This window comes from Drosophila erecta, unplaced genomic scaffold, assembly GCF_003286155.1.
Source record: "Drosophila erecta strain 14021-0224.00,06,07 unplaced genomic scaffold, DereRS2 tig00000126-arrow-pilon, whole genome shotgun sequence".
NCBI lineage: Eukaryota > Metazoa > Arthropoda > Insecta > Diptera > Drosophilidae > Drosophila > Drosophila erecta.
In genome coordinates, this window is record NW_020825209.1 from 7,845,941 (window position 1) to 7,864,438 (window position 18,498).

Here is an 18,498-nt window from a genome sequence, read left to right on the forward strand (position 1 = left end):
GTGATTTATTTGGGCTGTCAAGCTGGCAAAAATCAATAAACGCACAAATTTTCCACTTTTCCACGTCAACTTGATGCCTTTGCTCAGTGCTATGCATATTTCCGGCATTGGAAAATACAGCCGTCGTTTTAAATATTCAAAGGCTTCCAAGTTCGAACTGCCCGACGCTTAAAACAATGAATAATATTAATTTTTCCATTATTTAATATTTGAAAATATTTAGAGGACTCACATTTCGGATCAAGCATGGCCATTCTCTATCGATCCTGTCAGTTCCAATTCCACACATACACAAGCGAGCAGCTGGTTGAAGTATAGCCACGTGACTGCATATATAGTTTCTCGGAAGGAATCGATGGGAACGACGGCAACCCGCCACCTGACCGCCGAGGAGCTGCTGGATATCCAGCACGATACGGGTTTCTCGCTGGCGCGGATCGACTACCTCTACGGGCACTACCAGGCCCTGGATCGAGACTCCGATGACCAAGTGCTGCGCAGCGAGCTGCTGCGAGTGCCGCCGGTGGCGGCGCATCCGCTGGCGGAGCACATGGTGGACACCATGCTGCATCCCTCGCTCGGCTTCCGGCACTTTTTGCGCGGCCTGGCCAACTTCCGGCGCAGCGAGCCGCTCGACCGGAAGCTGGCCTCCACGCTGCGCCTCTTCGACGAGGATGGCGACGGGCTGCTCAGCGCCGAGCAGAGCCACGCCCTGGTGGCCCGCCTGCCGGTGACGCGGCGCGAAATGCGCGCCTTGCGCTGGCGCCTCAACCAGGTGCTGGCCGAGAAGGACTTGCTGGACTCCACGGACGTTGCCCACATCACCATGGGTCTGGACCTGGAGCAGAGTCTCTCGCTGCGGTTCCTCTGACTCCGTGCCTGTGCAGGTGTGCACTCCACTCCACACACTCGACGCACTCCATCCTCACCCGTGGACACAGAACGATGGCCACCCACACCCACACACCGGCAGTGAATTGCATGTCCTTTCGACGCTCGCATAACATCACGTTGCGAAACTTTTCACATAAACGCAAAAGTTAAGTCATTCCTGAAAATTGTTTCTTGAATTTACTCGCGCACTTGCGCCGCTCCTTCGGGTGGGCGGCTATTGCTGTGGGGCGTGGCAAGTCTGGGAATATGAGCACTCCTCCTCAATGGCACTTGAGCTCGTTCTCATGCCAGTCATGACTTTTGTGTCCTTAACCAGGCATCATACACTCGTACTCACACTGGCCCTGGCTGCGTTGCTTACACTCGCAGAAAATGGCGGTCAATTTTATTGATTATTGTGATTTTTGCGAATTCTTCTGCGCTATTTGGTTGCTTTAAAAAGATGTAGCACATAGCTGAAAGCTAATATTGTTTTGCAACTTTACATGAATACCTCTAATGCAATAAATATCACTTTCCTGTCTAATATATTTTGCAAGATTAGAGATCTGGTCTCTCTGCGTATTTTGGCACTTTCCGTCAGTTGATAAAAGAATTTACTTAGTGAGGCTAAGCAGCACCGGATATTAGTTTACAACATTCTTTGGAACATCGCAGGTTAGACATCTTCCGCTAAATAAACGAACTGTGATATACATAGGTATCCTTTTGAACTTGGCCCAGTGGCCTTCAAACCGCGCACTTCTCCCGATTTCTGCGAGTGTGTGCTCCGGAACTAGACCATCTTCAAGCGATTCTATTCCAGCTTTCCACGAGGCAAGTTCTGTTTAATCCGACATTTACTCATTTGCTCTAGCTGAGGTCACCTGTTACGGTACGGCACGTGTGTGCCTGTGTGTGCCTGCGTGTGCCTGCGTGTACCTGCGTGTGCCTGCATGTGCTTGTGTGTGCATGTGGGGTCGCCGCGTCACTTCCTTCGCTGCGAAGAAAGTTTTTGGTCGGGCAACTCATTTAAGCATTCGGTGGGTCATCCATCACCTTGAGTAATTGGCCCAGGCTCTGCGGTGCACAAGGCCAATCCAATGGATTGGCGCCTGACCCTGAAAAGTAGTTTGCCCGTCTGGTGTGGTGGTCTCTTCGCCACAAGATCGGTTTCCGACCCAGATCCCTTCGGAGGTAATTCAATTATGCATTCATCAGCTTGCAATCAACTGTTCCAGTCGGATATGCACATGTACATGTAATCATTTATGCGAAAGCATGCGGTAACCTGCTAAATTTCCTATGAAAGGCATTCAATTAATTGTTATTTTATTTTAGACACACTTCTAAACGCAATTGTAGCTGGTGCACGCGTCGTAGGAGTCATTTTCGGGGACTCGGAAGTGCGGAAATAGGAAAAGTTTAGATTCCACGCGATATGATTGCACGAGTATGTGGCTCCTGTCCCCGGATTCCACTTTATCCTCAGCCACTTCACACTCGCTCATAGATTTCCATTATGAAATTAGCCCGGATCAAGGACTTTCTGTGTGGACAAATCGCATTGTAGGGAAGTTTTCAGCTGGGATTTTGCGGAGATTTTGCGGGTGACAGCTGGTGGGGATTGAACTACGCGCTTCGAAAGGTGTGAGATGGCAGGTGGCAATGTGCAGCAGACTACTGTTCCAGCTCCAGCTCCTTCTCCATCCTATGTCCGTTTCACTTTGCTGGTTTTTGCGACTGATTGCATTTTTATCCCTTTTATACACAAAATCCATGAAATATGCACACTAACTCATGCGTATTTTATAATAATAAAAGCGCACGGCAAAGTGCCAAGCGGGCGGCCCGGGAAGAGGGGACAAGCACCGCGGAACTGGCTGTCACTTGTCACCGCTTTTCCCATTCCCCATGCCGGATCTGGATCCCCATCCCCGTACCCATTCCACTTCCACTTGCAGAGCCCTGCTCGATTGCAAAGACAATAGATGCAGGCGAGCGGAGGCGATGGGATTGGACCGGGACAGACAGCTGGCATCCACTGGGAAGCCAGACAGCTGGGACTTCCCAGGAGCATACCGAAGCTGCCGCCCCGTTGTAAATCTCTTCACATGTGCCCAGGTGGGCAACTTGTTAACGTGGCTCCGGAGCTGCTGCGCTTCATCCACCTGACACATGGCAAATCGGTTCATGGTTCTCCCGACCGCCGACGCCGACGCCATCAGCATCCGTCGAGGATGTGGCGTGTGTAACAAGGTTAGCTTAGCGGCTTACCCGGTCAGGACATCCCCGGCTCTCCAGCTCCCCGAATCCTCCGGGTAAATATTTAAGGATGTGTTACCACCTATTTACCATCATTTCTCCTTGGCGGCTGCAAGTGCCGCCTAAGCCAGCCCATCCCATTCCAACTAGTCAGAGGATCCGAGCAAAGGGCACATTCGGGTGGAGATGGCAGGGCAGAGAGCAAGTGCATCATGGGCGTAGAATGAATTTATTCACTTGTCAAGTGCAATTCCGGTTTCCCTGTCTCAAGACTAATTCCAAGGGGCAGATGCAGATGGACTCGAGTAATACTCCCGCACAGATTTCTGATTTCACGATAGAAATATCTATATGTATCCTCGCTGGCCCTTTGTTACCAGAACAACAGTATAGCAGCAAATATATAGGCAAACCCACCGGTTTGGAGCTTGTGATGTAGTGGCGTGTATAACCTGGTGTCTGGTGCTCCAGCGGCCTCACTGCAGCAATGTTCGCCCCTTTGGGGGCGCCTCTGCTCCTGGGGATGCAGTGCAACAGCATGCCCGAGGCTTTGATTGCCATGCCGATCAATCAAGGCAGTGGCAATCAGTGATTGAGCCGACGGTTTGGACAACTGGGCCGCGGGCGTAATTCAATCCGGCTCCAGCTCCGGCTCCGGCTCCGGAGCCCTCGAAATCACCACTTGGTCCGTCCTGCCAAATAATTTCGCTTACAATTTGCCATATTTTGTGTCACGATTTGTCTTCGTTGCAAGTTTTATGCATAGCGGTTGAAATGGGATGGGAAAAATGGCTGTGGCTGTGGGTGTGGGTATTAGATGGGAGCCAGGAAAGCTGCATGTGCAGGATTCCTTCGCCCCAGCGCCGTATCCTTTGGCAGTCCCTCATCCTTTTTATGCTCCTGCAGCTGCTTAAACGTGTTTCAAATACGCAATTTCCTCCCACCCGATGGGAGCTGGCGTGAATTCCGTATGCGAGCTCGCCATGTCGGAGTATCTGTAGTGGCGGAGCAGCTCCTCGGAATACGAATTTTACATTTTTCGCGCTTCATTTTATTAGACATCATATAAACATGTTATACCACTGTCGGCTCACATCCGCCAAAACCACTCAACCCACGCCGAAAACCATTTTTGTGGTTACTATAATGGTGGTGTCGCAGCGGCCATGCAAGTTAAATGCCAATTATTTGTATACACAGGCTGGTGGAGTTCATGAACCACTTCCAAAGGTAAATAGTACTCATAAAAGAATTGGTTTCGAATTCAGTTTGCTGTTTTCTAGCAGTCCCTGTGCACTTCCGTGCGACTTACGTTCGCGAGACAAGGATCTGGAGTCTGGCGTCGCCCTCATTTGGATCAACGTCGGTCCTCAAGCGTATTCATTATCATGTCCAAGTGTTATCCATTCCGGCCCTTGGCCCAGTGCTGGCAACGGAGGAGGAGCAGCGGGCACAGGCTTAAGGGGCAGCAGGAGCAGGAGCAGCAGGGACGCAGACAGGAGTTGCGCAACTGTTGTTACTCCTCATGTTAACATGTGTTCAAATCGTTAAGGCGAGAACTTTGTGCAAAATTATTTGCTACAAAACACTCGATTCGTGTTTGCGCCTGGCTGCCTGGCTGCGTGGTCCCCGCTTTCTCCTCCATCGCTATCTCTATCGCTGTATCTGTAGCCCCATCTCGCTCTATATCCCAGGCATGTCCTTGTGTATCCTGGCCCGCACACTTGGGCGTCCAGCAACAACAAACAACAGCTCATTGAGTTTTGGAAAAGTTGTTAACATGAACATTTGATGTCACAACATTGCATGCCCCTTCCGCCTTTCTTTGCCGTGTGTGTCCTTGGTGACCTGGGTGCCTGGGTGTCCTGGATGGGCGCATCCTTGAGCGCTACGTAGGAGCGGCCCGGACAGGAGCCCCAAACGGGTCCGATCCAAGCGTATCCCTTTTTGCGTATCCAAAGGCAGCAAAAATGCACAAAACCGTTACCAAACTTAGTGCCCCTCCCCTTCAGCAAGCCCCTTTCACTTTTGCAGGACCCCACTTTTTGGCCAGCCAAAGTGGCAGTAACAAAAACAGCAACGGCACCCAAAAACAAATACAAAAACGGCCCAATGACAATGGCAAAAAGAGTAGAAACTGAAATAAAAACAGCGACAGGGAAAACAAAAAACTTTTACACTTAGCAGACTAAATTGTCTACAAATTTAGTTAATTTATGTTATTTATTTAGTTAGTTATCGCTTTTGCCTCTTGCAAGGGGGGCGTTCAACTGGAAGTTGTGCTGCCGGGGGCACATTGTGAATGGCAATCTGAAGGATGCGGGTTGTGTGCTTTCCGGTGCGAAAGCTACTTCAACCTAATCCGTAGGATCCTTTAATTGAGGCTAATTGGGACTGCACACAAGCTTTTCCTTCATATTTCCACCAACAGTGCATATTTACTCTTGAGCGATAGAAAATGGCAACATTTTTACATTTTTTGGTGTCGCCCCACTACTTTCCCCCAAATTGAAAGCACACTTTTAATTTTCAATCATTTTTGACATTTGCCTCTGACGTGTCTCAATCAAACTCAGTTCACATCAGAACCCGTACCGGAGAAACCATATTCGAGAATCCCCAACTGAACTTCGATATGCCGAACAAGGACAAGTCCAAGGCAGTTCCAGCCGGGAGCAAGGAAGCCCGTTCCTCTTCGCCCCACAAGTTCCGCATGCCGGAGGTGCCTAAGCCGAGGAGTAAGAAGGCCGATATGGGGACCCAGTCTGCATCGAGCTCGGCGGATCAGTTCACCCAGACGCCGGATTCGCTGCCACCTGTCATGAGCAGTTACAGCCAGTTCCGAGCTAGCGTGTTCAGGCTGATGGGAGTAATGAACTCGATCATGGCAAGGAAGGTGCAGAGGATGCTGGCGAACACGAATCCAGGAAACGTGGAGACCACCAGATTGCTGCGCAGGTGAGTTCAAATGATTAGTTTAGCAGTATGTGCAATAAAGTTGATGGTCTAATCAGCGCCCTGGATGCCCTGACCGGGAATCTGACTGCGGTAGCAGAGTTCCAGGCGGAGCAAAATCCAGATGGGGAACCGCCAGCCAAGCGAAGGAAGCTAGAGCGCAGCCAGGACAGCTGAACAGATCCCGCGAGGAATTAAGTTCAATGCCATTTGTATATTTATTACGCAAAATATATAAACTGAGGACTTGAAGGACTACAAATGTGTGAACTTGTGCGACTGTTGAACGACTGCTGCTGATGGAGGGAATGCAGAGGGTCTTATGGCTCTGGAGTGGCGGAGCAGGACTAGCGAGCCCAGACAGCCCCTCAAATCGGTCGGAGGTGGATTGTGGGAGCCAGACTGCCAAACACCCAAACATCCAAAAACTGCCGACAGCAGGCAGAAATGATTGCAGACAAATATTGGCGGAGAAATCCGCGTTTATTGTGCACTTACGTGGATGACGGGGCAAGTCGGGGAGCCGAGGGTGAAATGCGTAACTTTAATGCAAACAAAGGCAGACGAAAGCGCAAGTACCATAAGGTACTTACATATTCATAAAATGCACGGTATGCGCAGCTCTTTACTGCGTTTACCCGAATGTGTAAATATACTCGTACATTTTCGGATTGCATCATTTCGATAATACATTTCGGTTGATTAGTTATAATTGCCAGGCTAGTTTCAAGTTAATTGCATTGGGTTAGTTTAACTTTATCACATGCTCATTGCCTTCAGCTGATTTCGATTGAATATTATCGATAATTTATCGATGCCCATAACATAAACCATAAAAACCTTAGCACATTAACATTAACCTTAATTATTGTTAGTCTCATAATTTCTAAGAAGACTTCAAACAAAAAGCAAAGTTGAAACAAACAATAATAAATGATTTAAAATTGAAAATTGCGATATGCATCAAATTACGTGTATGCTATTCTTAAAGACGTAAAATCCAATAAACCTCTGTTTATGCAACACACCTACAATTCAATCCAAGTCTTTTATGCAAAGGATTCGGCACTTTTCATGAGTCAAAGTGCGCAGAGGAGCTCAGCAAAAAAATAGATATGCTCCACAGGTAAGGGGTGTAATATTCTCAAGCGAAATGTGCGAGACAACGATGATTTCGGTACACACACACACACACAGGCAGAGTCAGTAACCCACACAGTTGCATTTTGAGTTCGAATCCGTGTGCTTGCTTGTGTGTGAGTGCCCATCCAGACATTTATTTATGCTCGTATTTATGCATATTTTGTGCAGAATTGACGGCAACATTTTCGCACATTTTCCTTACCCCTGGGCCCGAGATTCGCTCGGTGATTGCTTTTCACCACTCATTGTTCCCGTTAACACTACGCTGATCTTTGACCTCGGATGTCCGACGTCTGACGCCGCATTTCTGATGTCCAAGGGCTGTGGCTTGATGTTGATGCCTGATGGTCGTTGGCTGACCGCTAAGGTGGCAATATGTTCTTGGCCACCAGAGAAGTTTGGCCAAACGAACAGTCAACGGAAATGCGCTCTATATGAAAATATATCAAATACATCAAAATTAAAGAAACAAGATGGAATGCTATAGAATTTTAGAATGGGAACTCGACTTCCCGACTATCAGATACCCGCTACTCAGCTAGTGGAAGTGCAAACGAGAAATTTCAACATTTTCCGGAATATCGGTAGAAATATTACAAAAAAAAATAAATTTCTAAATTTAAATGCATTTTTAGAGAATTTTAGAAAAGATAGAATTTAGAGATTTTTAGAGCATTGCGCCAGATCCTGAAACAAGTGATCATCTCTCGAATTCCCTCAGAACACATAAATGTTGGAGTCCATAAGTTGACCCTTTGAATGAGCAGGGCTCCTTAAAAGATTTTGAAATTGGAAGTGCCCTTTCATAAAAGCACACATTTCAATCAAGTTGGCAGTGCCTATTTGTGACATTTGCTCTTGACGTGTCTCAATCAAACTCAGTTCACATCTAGAACCCGTGCCGGAGAAACCATATTCGCGAATCCCCAACTGAACCTCAACTGAACTTCGATATGCCGAACAAGAACAAGTCTAAGGCAAGCCCAGCTGGAAACAAGGAAGCCCGTTCCTCTTCCCCCCACAAGTTCCTCATACCGGAGGTGCCTAAGCAGCGGAATAAGAAGGCAGGTTCGCCATCGAACTTGGTGGATCAGTCTACCCAGACGGAGGATTCGCCAGCGGACTTGGTGTATCAGTCCGCCCAGACGCAGGATTGGCCGTCACCTACCATGAACAGTAACAGCCAGTTGCAAGCTAGCGTGACCAGGATGATGGAAATAGTGCACTCGATCCTGCTAAGGAAGGTGCAAAGCGTGCTGGATAGGAATCCAGCAAACCTGGACAGCATCAGTTTGCTGCGCAGGTGAGTTCGAATGATTAGTTTAGAGGTATGTGCAATAAAGTTGATGGTTTTATCAGCGCCCTGGACGATCTGACTGGGAATCTAACTGCGGAAGCAGAGCTCCAGCCGGAGCAAAGTCCAGATGGGGAACCGCCAGCCAAGCGAAGGAAGCTAGAGCGCACCCAGGAGAGGTGAAGAGATCCCACGAGGAGTTATGTTCATTCTAATTATATTCCCACATATCTTTTCAGTGGTGGCCCTTCCTCCGAGCCGCTTAACCGTACCAACGACCAGGAATCTCACTCCGCTCAAGGTGAGGACCAGGAAATGGCTGAAACTGAGGTCATGTCGTCATCCTCCTCCGCACGCAAGCCTGAGGACATCTAGAAGTGCTCCAATGGCCCGAGTCCATATTAGCTGCAGGCTTGGTACTCATATTGGCCACTTTGGAGCGAGGCGGGGGATCCTACATGTAGTATAGCCATGTAGGATAGCCTGGCGAACGTAAAAAGGGCTATGGACTACAACTAAAACTATTTCAACATTCCTAATAATAACGCAAGAAATGAATATTCTAAATAGATTTAATTCTTTTTTTTTTTTTTTTGGAAGATCAATTGCTTATCAGGCTATCAAAACAGACGGAATAAAGCATATTTATTGACTATCGACCACCAAAAGTGGTATAGATACTATTTACTGCCTTAGGAGTTTCCAGGAAATGGCAATGTGAAGCGGATAGGAATTTAGGTTTGTTTTGGGGACGCAAGTTAAAGTGGCACCCGCATTTCCTACCTTGCAGTTGCCCACTCCCCTTGCAACCCACGCGGCGTATGAGGAATGCGAAATTGCTCATACCGCCCGTGGTCCCGCATCTGAGCAACTGGGTGACAGTTGATTTGCCTGTCGGCGGTGGCAGGCTTGGAGTCCGTCGTCCGGAGCACTGCAGGCGGCACTGCGGGCACTGCAATTACTGCGACTGGAGATTTTTCTAAGAAAACTGCACAAGGCGACGACGGCGACGACGGCGACTGTGGCGCCAGCATTCCAAAGTAAATTACAAACAAAAATGTTGCAACGAAAACGAAAACGGAAACGGAAACGCACGCGGGACCCAAAAGCGGAAACCACAACAGCCAACAAAAATGTAAACAAGGGCGCGGAGTTCTTGCGGGGAATTTCTTCCTCTTCGTTCTGGGGCGGAAAAACAAAGATCCAAAGCAAAAAGGCAGGAAAAATCAAATTGAAAATGAAATGCAGGGGGAGGAGGTTGAGCAGCTTTGGCGGCCAAGCGACTGACGTCGTCTCCAGTCCGTCAGTCCGCCAGTCCGCCAGTCCGCCAGTCCTCCAGTCCTCGAGTCGCCAAGGAGCAAACATCCATTCCACCAGCACCGCCCCCAAGAAGCGGCCCAGACCACCCGGTTTCCGTGGCCTTGCCTTGCTTATGCAATTTGGTATGTGTTTCCCAAGAAACCTTTGTTGCATTATTGCCGCAATTTGCTGAAGTGGTGACGTGAGAGCCATCAGAGTGCTGCGTCCACGAATATTGCCCGTCCCTTTTCTGCTCTGCCCTCCTGAGTCCTGAGTCCTGAGTCCTGAGTCCCGAGTCCTTCGTGCTGAGCCCTTCGTCCGGCGTCCGGCGTCCTGCGGCCCTTGAACCGCGTCTTATCCACGATGCCTCTTCAGTCAGACAGCGAACAAATAACAACTAAGTTCCCAATTTGAAGTGGCGCGAGTGAGAATGCCACTTAGCTGCAGCACACCGAAGTGGGCATACCCTTACATGGCGTTTGCATAGCCGTAGTATCCTTGATTAACAGTGCATAGCACCTTCTGTTCTCTGCAGATTCTACCCAAATGTCCTGATCCCCGCTTCCCCCAGTGGGAATTCAATTCTGATGCAGCTGCAGCTCATTCCCGTTTTACATTGTCCTTATTCATATTTCAGGACTAAGCAATTAGCCCTCAGTGAGTGCGCAGCTCATAAGGGCCAGGATGTCAGCGTTTTCCAGAGTGCCCACAAGGTGGATAAGCCTCTCGCTGCGGCGATCGACCAGGGAGCCACCGAGGCTCTCACCTGACCACGCCGAAGTATAGCTAGACCACGTCGAGTGCGCCCAGGCGGACCGCAGCCAGCTTATGGAATGCGGAGCTGCGGGCTGCTCATCGCCAAGGTGGTTAGCGTTGGCCAGGGATTACGACCAGGGATGGCGCTCCCGGGAGGCACCGGCGGCTCATCGATCACAGCACCTGAGTGGAGTATATAAATGCAAGCTGGATTTGATCACGGGTCTCCGTCGCTTCAATAAAACGGCAAAGTGCCAATTACAAAAATAACAAGTTAGCCCAAAACTTATGTTGGCTTTCCGACTTGGCGTTGTTTCTTTCGCTTTTTGTTCTTTTGCCTTTATTTGCCCGGATGCATTATTAAGTTTATACCAAGAAATTCGCCGCACTGCATTCGGCATGGGTGTGTGTGTGTGTGTGTGTGTGAGTGCGCATGTCTGTGTGTGCGAGTGGCATTTAGCTGGCAAGGACATTTTCATGGTTTTCCAGTTCCGTTTCGACAGCAACTTTTTTCGTTGAATACTTTGGCCGGCGCATTGATTGGCCCCGAGCATTCGTTGGCCGAGTAGCAGGAGTCAACTAGCAGCTAACTTGATCCATCTGCAGGCCTCCAGCCAGAGTGCAGGATAGTCCTGAATGATCCCGGGTGCTCCTTGGGCGGTCAACTCAAATTGACTGCAGCTGGGTCCACGGCACGAGGAACTTTTGCCATCGCACCCCAAAAACAATGCCGACCGGTGCCAACTTGTATTGTCGGTGGCAGGAGTTCGGGTTTGGGGGCTAGGGTTTTCTGGGATTGGGATTACGAAGAAGGGGCAAGTGGAACGGGTAAAGGGGAGAGGGAAAATATTGACGGGGGCAAATTGTGGCATGACCAACGAAAATAATATGAAATAAATTCCAATAGAGCAGCCGAGGAAGAACGAGAAGTTGAGTGGGCTCAGGCCGGGGCCAATTGGGGATTGCGATTGGCCGAGATGAGTGGCTGGACAGGACCGGAGCAACTGGGCTGGGTGGGAACTGGGGTTAGGCTTTAAGAGCGGGTTGCAAAAGAGCCGGCGAGCAACAAATCCGTACAAATTGAATAAGAACTCAATCTTGGCTACTGTGCGAACAACTTTCTTGGGCGGCCAGCAGGACGAAGGGTCCTGTGAACCAGGCGGAATGCTAAAAAAAAAACACAAGCACACACCCGAGATGCGGAAAACAGAAAGTACCAACGCAGTAGTGGAAATGGCTCGCCATGCAGCCGACTCTTCCGACTGAGGAATACCCCCCATTGATGTGCTCCGGCTGGAAAGCAAAGTAATATTGTTGAAATGTTAGGGCGTTCGGCTTAGGTGCCAGGTTTTACACATAACATAATATCCGCTCTCTAAGAGGTAAGAGGTATTCGAAGTGAAAATCGCAAATGACCAGCAGTGGAACATGCCCGACAAGCGCGCGATTGATGGGTGTGAAAAGGAATTGAATTGAAATTCCTTGGCAATTGTTTGTGTATCATTATGGTCATCATCAGTGCCCACGACTTTGTACTGAGTGTGTTTGCCTGTGCCCGCTGTTATTATTATGGCTATCGATGCTCCGATGGATGGGCATGGCTTTAAAGCCGGCAAACTTTGTACCGCGGGCACGTAGCCATAAGCAAACTCAGGACCGGGCGGCTTTAAGGTCGCGGATTTGGGTGACTTCGGCAGGGGTTCGGGCGGATTCAGGTGGCTTCCTTGGTGGGCTGAGGCCAGCACCCATCGATTGATTTAGTATTTGGGGTGTTCGGCGTTTGGCACTCGGCTTTGGCGGCTTTGTCGGCCTGTCGAAGCACGCGGCACTATTAATTATCATGTTAAAATGTAATTAATTAAAGATGTCGTCAACGTGCGTTTGCACATAACTTTCAATGAAAAGTTAATAAATTACATAGTGCCGAAAACGAAATTACAAACGCCATCAACGAGCCACGACAGCCGCAGCAACAAAGGCAACAAAAGCAGCAAAAACACAGCCCACAATGATAACAAATCAAACGAAAATGTTTAACCTGTATCCGTATTCCCGTGTCCGTGTTCGTGTCCGTGTTCGTGTCCATTGTCCGTATGTGTCCGCATGTGTCCGTATGCGTCCGTTCGTTTGGCTGTCCGTTCGTCGGGAGGTGGAGAGCGGGCAAAAAAACCGCAGCAAAACAAATTAATAAATGCATAATAAATATGCGTAATAATAATGACTAAAGAAAAATCAGATACAATAAATATTATTTGAGTAGTGTCGGCCCACAAACCCAAGGCAAACAGCGAAATTAAAGGAGGATGGCCTGTGTATGGATGACATGTCATAAACGTTTATAAATGTTCATGTGCGTAAATAAAATCGTAACCATATTAAAACTGATGCGTCGCGCTGTATTAAATAGATGTCTGCAGGGCGCCAGAGGGTCGCAAACTGGGAAATGGGAAATGGGAAACGCAAAGTGGGAAGCGCGCTTTAAAATAATTTATCGCGTGCAATATTCACACACATGCTCAATACGTGCGCGAGTCCTCAAGCGCGTGACGCCCCCATCCGCTCAGAACTCCACATCTCCCGTTCTCCGGATGGGAGGATGGCTGATGGCTGATGGGAGATGGGAGATGGTAGATGGGTGATCTCCGGCCCGACAACTCAAACGCGCATTTGTAAGCAAGTCAGGCAATCGCTTGCCCAATTAAGTGCGACGGAGCACCGGCTAAACACACAGCACACAGCAGACAACAACTGAGCTGGCTCATAAATGCTATCACAATGGCTAATTCGACAAAGTCAAAACACTCGGATTCGTGTTGTCGGCATGCGGCCACAAAATGCAAAATTCACAAATTCAGCGCTTCGCAGCGCAATTAAAAGCGCCCACAACATAAAGAGCTCCTTAAATTGGCTAGAATGCACTTTGTTTCAAAATCCTGCCTAATGAGCCCAAAGGGTCCACTCAGTGGGGAAGTCGGTCTCAAATGTTATCTATTTTATCTTTTGCAAGGGGTATTATTGTTCAGTCAAGAGCTTCACTATATCGTATTTGTACATACACTTTGTACATACACTTTTGAATGAACTGAAATTGATTTTTGTCAGCTTGGACTTACCAAACGGAAATGGGAAATACAGCTTTAAGTTTTGCGCACATCCAATTAAATCGCCCTAAATCTCAAGACTAAAATTATGAAAATATCCATTAAAGTATATCTATACAACTGCATCAAGTTGGTGCTGATAAATACGATGCAATACAGTGAAATCCACATTACACGTATCTTCTCTGCCATTTTGCATGCACAAATCTTTTTCTGTTTTTCCGCATTTCAGGATGCGCCCTTCCAGAAATCACTACGCAACTCGGAACAAATCGAAAGGATAACTGGGTGCCCTCCAAATACACTGGACAAATAACTCTGATCAAATGTAATTTGAAAATCACATAAACTACATTTATTTGCCTTATCGAAATACAAATTTCGGTAATGTATGAGGCCAAGTTCGTGACGAATCTACAGCATATCATATATGTTGTGACTTTATTACTTGCAAGTTAAATCAACGCAGAGGCAGCAAATGGACTTGTGTTTTCACAAATGCCAAGTAATTGTTTTCCGTGCAGAGCGAGGAGGAACGCGACTTCTAGCGAGAGTTCGAAGTGGAAGGTACGCTTATCAAATGCCCCCCTTATCCTGCCCCTCCTCCTTCACCGCCCACTTTCGGCCCAGCGCCTCGCCTTTGCGGCGAAGAAAAAGCGCAAATCAGCCACAATTGCCGCTGACAGACGCAAGCATCCTGCTTTGGCTTTTGTCTGCCTTTGTGTGTGTGAGGGAGTGAGTGGGTGTGTGGGTGTGAGAGAGTGTGAGTGTCACTTTGCGGCTGTCTCCCTCTCAACTCCTTCCAAATCCTCCTGTTTCACTCTCTATCTGTAGCCATGTGTGTGCGTGTGCGTGTGTGTGTGCGTGTGTGTGTGCGCTTGGCTTTGACATTTCTTGTGCAGGCTGACAGATTTTCGCTACGGCAGCATTAAATTGAATTTTGACATTTCTTTGCATGCATATCGAAATAGGCGTACACCGAAAATCCCACCAGCGGTGCAATGCGGATTGGGAAACTCTTGAGAAAGGCCAAAAATGCCGCAACAACAAAGGGCCACAAACAAATGGCAGTCTGACAATTATGGCCACAAGCCGCTTCAATCCGCTGTTGCCCAAGTACTCAGATCAATACTCGCAGTTCGCTTAAAAAAACGAGAAATTACTATTTAAAATGCCTTCATCTTTGTGATGAATCTTGAAAAGTCCGTAGTCTTGAAAGTCAGATTTTTGACGTACTCCGATCCACGGAAATATACGACTATTATATATAAATTTCGCTAATACAAAAATGGAAAAGCGGCCAAATGAAAAGCACCCTTTAATTTTCAATCAAGTTAGCAGTGCCTATTTCTGACATTTGCCTCTGACTCAGCTCAGTTCGCATCCAGAACCCGTACCATATTCGAGAATCCTTAACTGAACTTCGATATGCCGAACAAGAACCAGGCTGGGAACAAGGAAGCCCGTTCCTCTTGCCGCCACAAGTTCCTCATACCGGAGGTGCCTCAGCTGGAGGCTAATATAAATAAAAAGGCTAATATGGGGAATCAGTCTGCAGGTTGGCCATCGGACTTGGTGGATCATTCCACCCAGACGCAGGATTCGCCGTCACCTGCCACGAACAGTAAGGACAACATGCCTGCTCCCGTGATCGAAATGCTGAGAGCACTGGACTCGGTCTTGGCGGAAGAGGTGCACGTGGTGAGTGACATAAATCCAGAAAAGCACAGGAAAATCAATTTGCTGAACAGGTGAGTGCAAATGATTAGTTGTGCGAGTCCTGCATTAAAGTTGATGGTCTTACCAGCATCATGGAGGAAGCGACTGGGAAACTAGCTGAACTAATCCAGGCAGAGCAAAATCCAGACGGGGAACCGCCAGCTAAGCGAAGGAAGCTAGGGCGTACCCAGGACAGGTGAACAGATCCCACGGGGTTATGTTCATTCTACATAATCAGAATAATAAATATAATGAGTCGAAACTGAGTGTTCATACGGACAGATGACCAGATGGACTCCTCTAGTCGATCCTCTTCCTTCTAGCTGTTACTGAATATCACTAAGCCGATGTGATGAGTGAGGGTATCTGAAAGTCTTGACTTGCGGTGAAACTAAATGATTGTAGGAACGGATAAGTACATGGGTTTATTATTAGCCCTGGCTTTGAATTAAAACAAAATGTAGGTAGATTCAAATACGTACATGTGTGTAACACGAAGATAGCCAAGGACAAGTCCTTTCGGAATTTCGATGCAGGGCCCGAGCACAGGGTCAAATCGATCTGGAGTCCTGGGCTGTTGCGTGGCCACCTTGCAAATTAATTTCTCACGTTTCACGTACAATTTGTACGGCCGGAAGCGTTTCCAATCCGTTGCGGTGGTGGCATCGGCATCGGCAACGGCATCCTCCCACTCCTGCCGCAGCCAGCTCGCTAATGAAGGTTTCATATTGCTCCTGAATCTGCTGTGGCTGTTGTGGCACGGAATTATAAGGCGCACAAATCGCCGCACGTAGCAGCAGCAGCAACTTCTCCGGCTCGTCCTTTAACGGCACTGCAGCTCGGACTCCGGACAACGGACTCCGGCATACTTACACGGATGCGCCAGGGGCAGCGGCAGCTTGTGTTTTGGGGGTTCAATTACCAAACTGCAATAGTGGTTGCCTCTCCAGCAGCCTTTTTAATCCGCACTTCCCTGCAATAATATGTCTCTCTTTTCATTTGTGTGCAATTGTAACATAGCTTTACAAAATATATGCGAGTATGCATTTAATACTAGGAAAGAACAAGCAAATTTGGTTTCTATTACATTTGACATAGATTTATTTAGCGGTGACTTGCAGCGCCCATGGAGCTGCACTGGGTCTCGAACTCGGACCTTGGCGAACTCCGCCCCTGACACACGCTCACACTCACACTCACTCACACTCACACTTACTCAATCGTTTCTTTTTTGGAGCGTGTAAAGTGATTTTTGTTCTGGTGTTGTTGATTTTCCCGAGCTAGTCCTGCTGCCGTGTGCCTTGCTTTCGTTCGGTTATTATTAGCTTCCACTGGGCTTCGTGTTCTTGGGATTCCTTCCTTCAGTTCCGTGCCATACCATGCCATGCCATTCCATTCCATGCCGTTTGCGTGTGCGTGTGCGTGTGTGTTTGTCCAAATTGCACAGGATTATGGGTCTTAATTTTATGATTGCTTCTTTAATCAGCCTCCGTAACTGCACGCCAATTACGTCCTGGTCCGTGCTAATTGTTTCTGTTTCTGTTTCTATTTCTATTTCTGTTTCAGCCTTCTGTTCTCGGTCGAAGCCAACCCCCGAGCCCCGCCCCTTTGGGGATGTGTGCCCCGTAATCGATGTGTGTTTTTCGCGATTAGCCGAGCACCAAATGAGCTGGACGCGGCGGATGGAGCAGCACGTCCACAATAGAAGCCCGAGACGCTCCCCCCACGAATTTGTCTTATATTGGCTGGGAAGGCGAGAGTTTGGGAGTAATCAAGTCGAATCGCAGACCTGGCAGAGCCCAGATTTATCTTACACCTTCAAGGAACCAACAGCGTATTTCCACGTACATTGTATTGCAGGTGCAGAAGGCCAGTTTCCTCTTCTACTGCCTGCTTTTGGTGCTGCAAGCTGCTGCATTTCAAAGTCTGAGCTGTCCAGTGCCCATACTCAATATGATCCAATCCAAGGCATGACCTTTTTCAAGGAACCGCGGAAATATATCCCTATTCATCAACTCGATGCCCCTTTAGTTTCCACTGTGCCGGTTTCGCCGAATCCTCGGGGCAGCAACCGCAAGTAGCCAGCCTTGTGGGGCAGCGCCTCCTGCGCGCCCAGTGCTTATCCTAATGGCCAGCCATGGCGGAGCGGAAGGAGGAAGGAGGAAGCTGCAATGGGCGACGGCTAAGCGGCTTATCCTTGCGGCACAGGTTTGCAAATGGGGCACGGAGCAGGAGCCAATAATTTGGTAGCGATATTAAAAGGTATATACACCACTTGCTGGCTTGACCACTAAATACGCGCTTTTTGCTCTGATAAGCTCGAAATGGTATCTTCAAAATAAGCCGCATAGCTGCAATCGTGGCAATCGAGGTGCACATCGATTTACACATCTACGTTTGATCCAACAAATGTCCAGCCATCCAGCCATCCAGCCATCCAGCAATCCAGCAATCCAGCATGGCGGTGATTGCGAGACATGTACTTCGGTACTTCGGTTCGGGCGCAGCTGATGAAGATTTACTTGCCGTGTAGCTGACGCAGGATACAAGCTCGCTTTGAGGTCCTGTCCCGGATCCAAGCCCAACTAATTATAACTTTGGTGCAGTTCGTTCAAACCCTTTGAAGCCGTTGCGCGTGTAGTCGCGCTCGTCGTCAGTTTTGAAGCTGCCAAGGCTGCCAAGGACAACGGCGCTGTGGAAGGACCTCGCCCCCCGGTGGGCGGGGCGGCTGAAGTGGGTGTGGCACATCAGCTGGCCTGGCAGCTCGAGAACCGAGCTCTTTTAGGCAATTTCCCTGGCAAAATCATGTGCAGCCAAAGGCTTCGAGAGTCATTAAGCTTATTAAGTGGGCGAGCAGATAACCCAAATGAGTGCATGCCAAATGAAAGCCAACGCAATTTGCACTCATATCGCCTACGAATTCTTTGCACCGCGAAAAAACGAAACGAGTTCAGACTGCTGCTTGATAAATGAATTAGATAAATGAATCAACATTTTTCGACCCGATTGAATTAAAAGGAGTAAATAAATTCGCATTCTATTCACAATTACACGTATATTTGAAAAAACCGCATCGTAAATGTAATCGAATAC

The 18,498-nt window shown here is 48.3% G+C and overlaps 2 protein-coding genes across 2 annotated transcripts; both read left to right on the top strand.

The window, feature by feature from the left end:
* Window positions 1–355: 355 nt before the first annotated feature.
* Window positions 356–871, top strand: LOC6550343 (calcineurin subunit B). Its single transcript, XM_001977837.1, has one exon. It carries the CDS (start codon window positions 356–358, stop codon window positions 869–871), a length of 516 nt encoding a protein of 171 aa, XP_001977873.1.
* A 579-nt stretch (window positions 872–1,450) lies between these two features.
* Window positions 1,451–6,339, top strand: LOC113564528. Its single transcript, XM_026982174.1, has 3 exons — window positions 1,451–1,551; window positions 5,715–6,096; window positions 6,153–6,339. Exons 2-3 carry the CDS (start codon window positions 5,774–5,776, stop codon window positions 6,268–6,270), a joined length of 441 nt encoding a protein of 146 aa, XP_026837975.1. The 5' UTR covers window positions 1,451–1,551; window positions 5,715–5,773; the 3' UTR covers window positions 6,271–6,339.
* The last annotated feature ends 12,159 nt before the right edge of the window (window positions 6,340–18,498 follow it).

Bases quoted from the DNA above. Each gene is read 5' to 3' on its own strand.
- LOC6550343 (XM_001977837.1), top strand. From the start codon at position 356: ATGGGAACGACGGCAACCCGCCACCTGACCGCCGAGGAGCTGCTGGAT.
- LOC113564528 (XM_026982174.1), top strand. From the start codon at position 5,774: ATGCCGAACAAGGACAAGTCCAAGGCAGTTCCAGCCGGGAGCAAGGAA. The intron at 6,097-6,152 runs GTGAGTTCAAAT...TGGTCTAATCAG, and splicing joins ACCACCAGATTGCTGCGCAG to CGCCCTGGATGCCCTGACCG.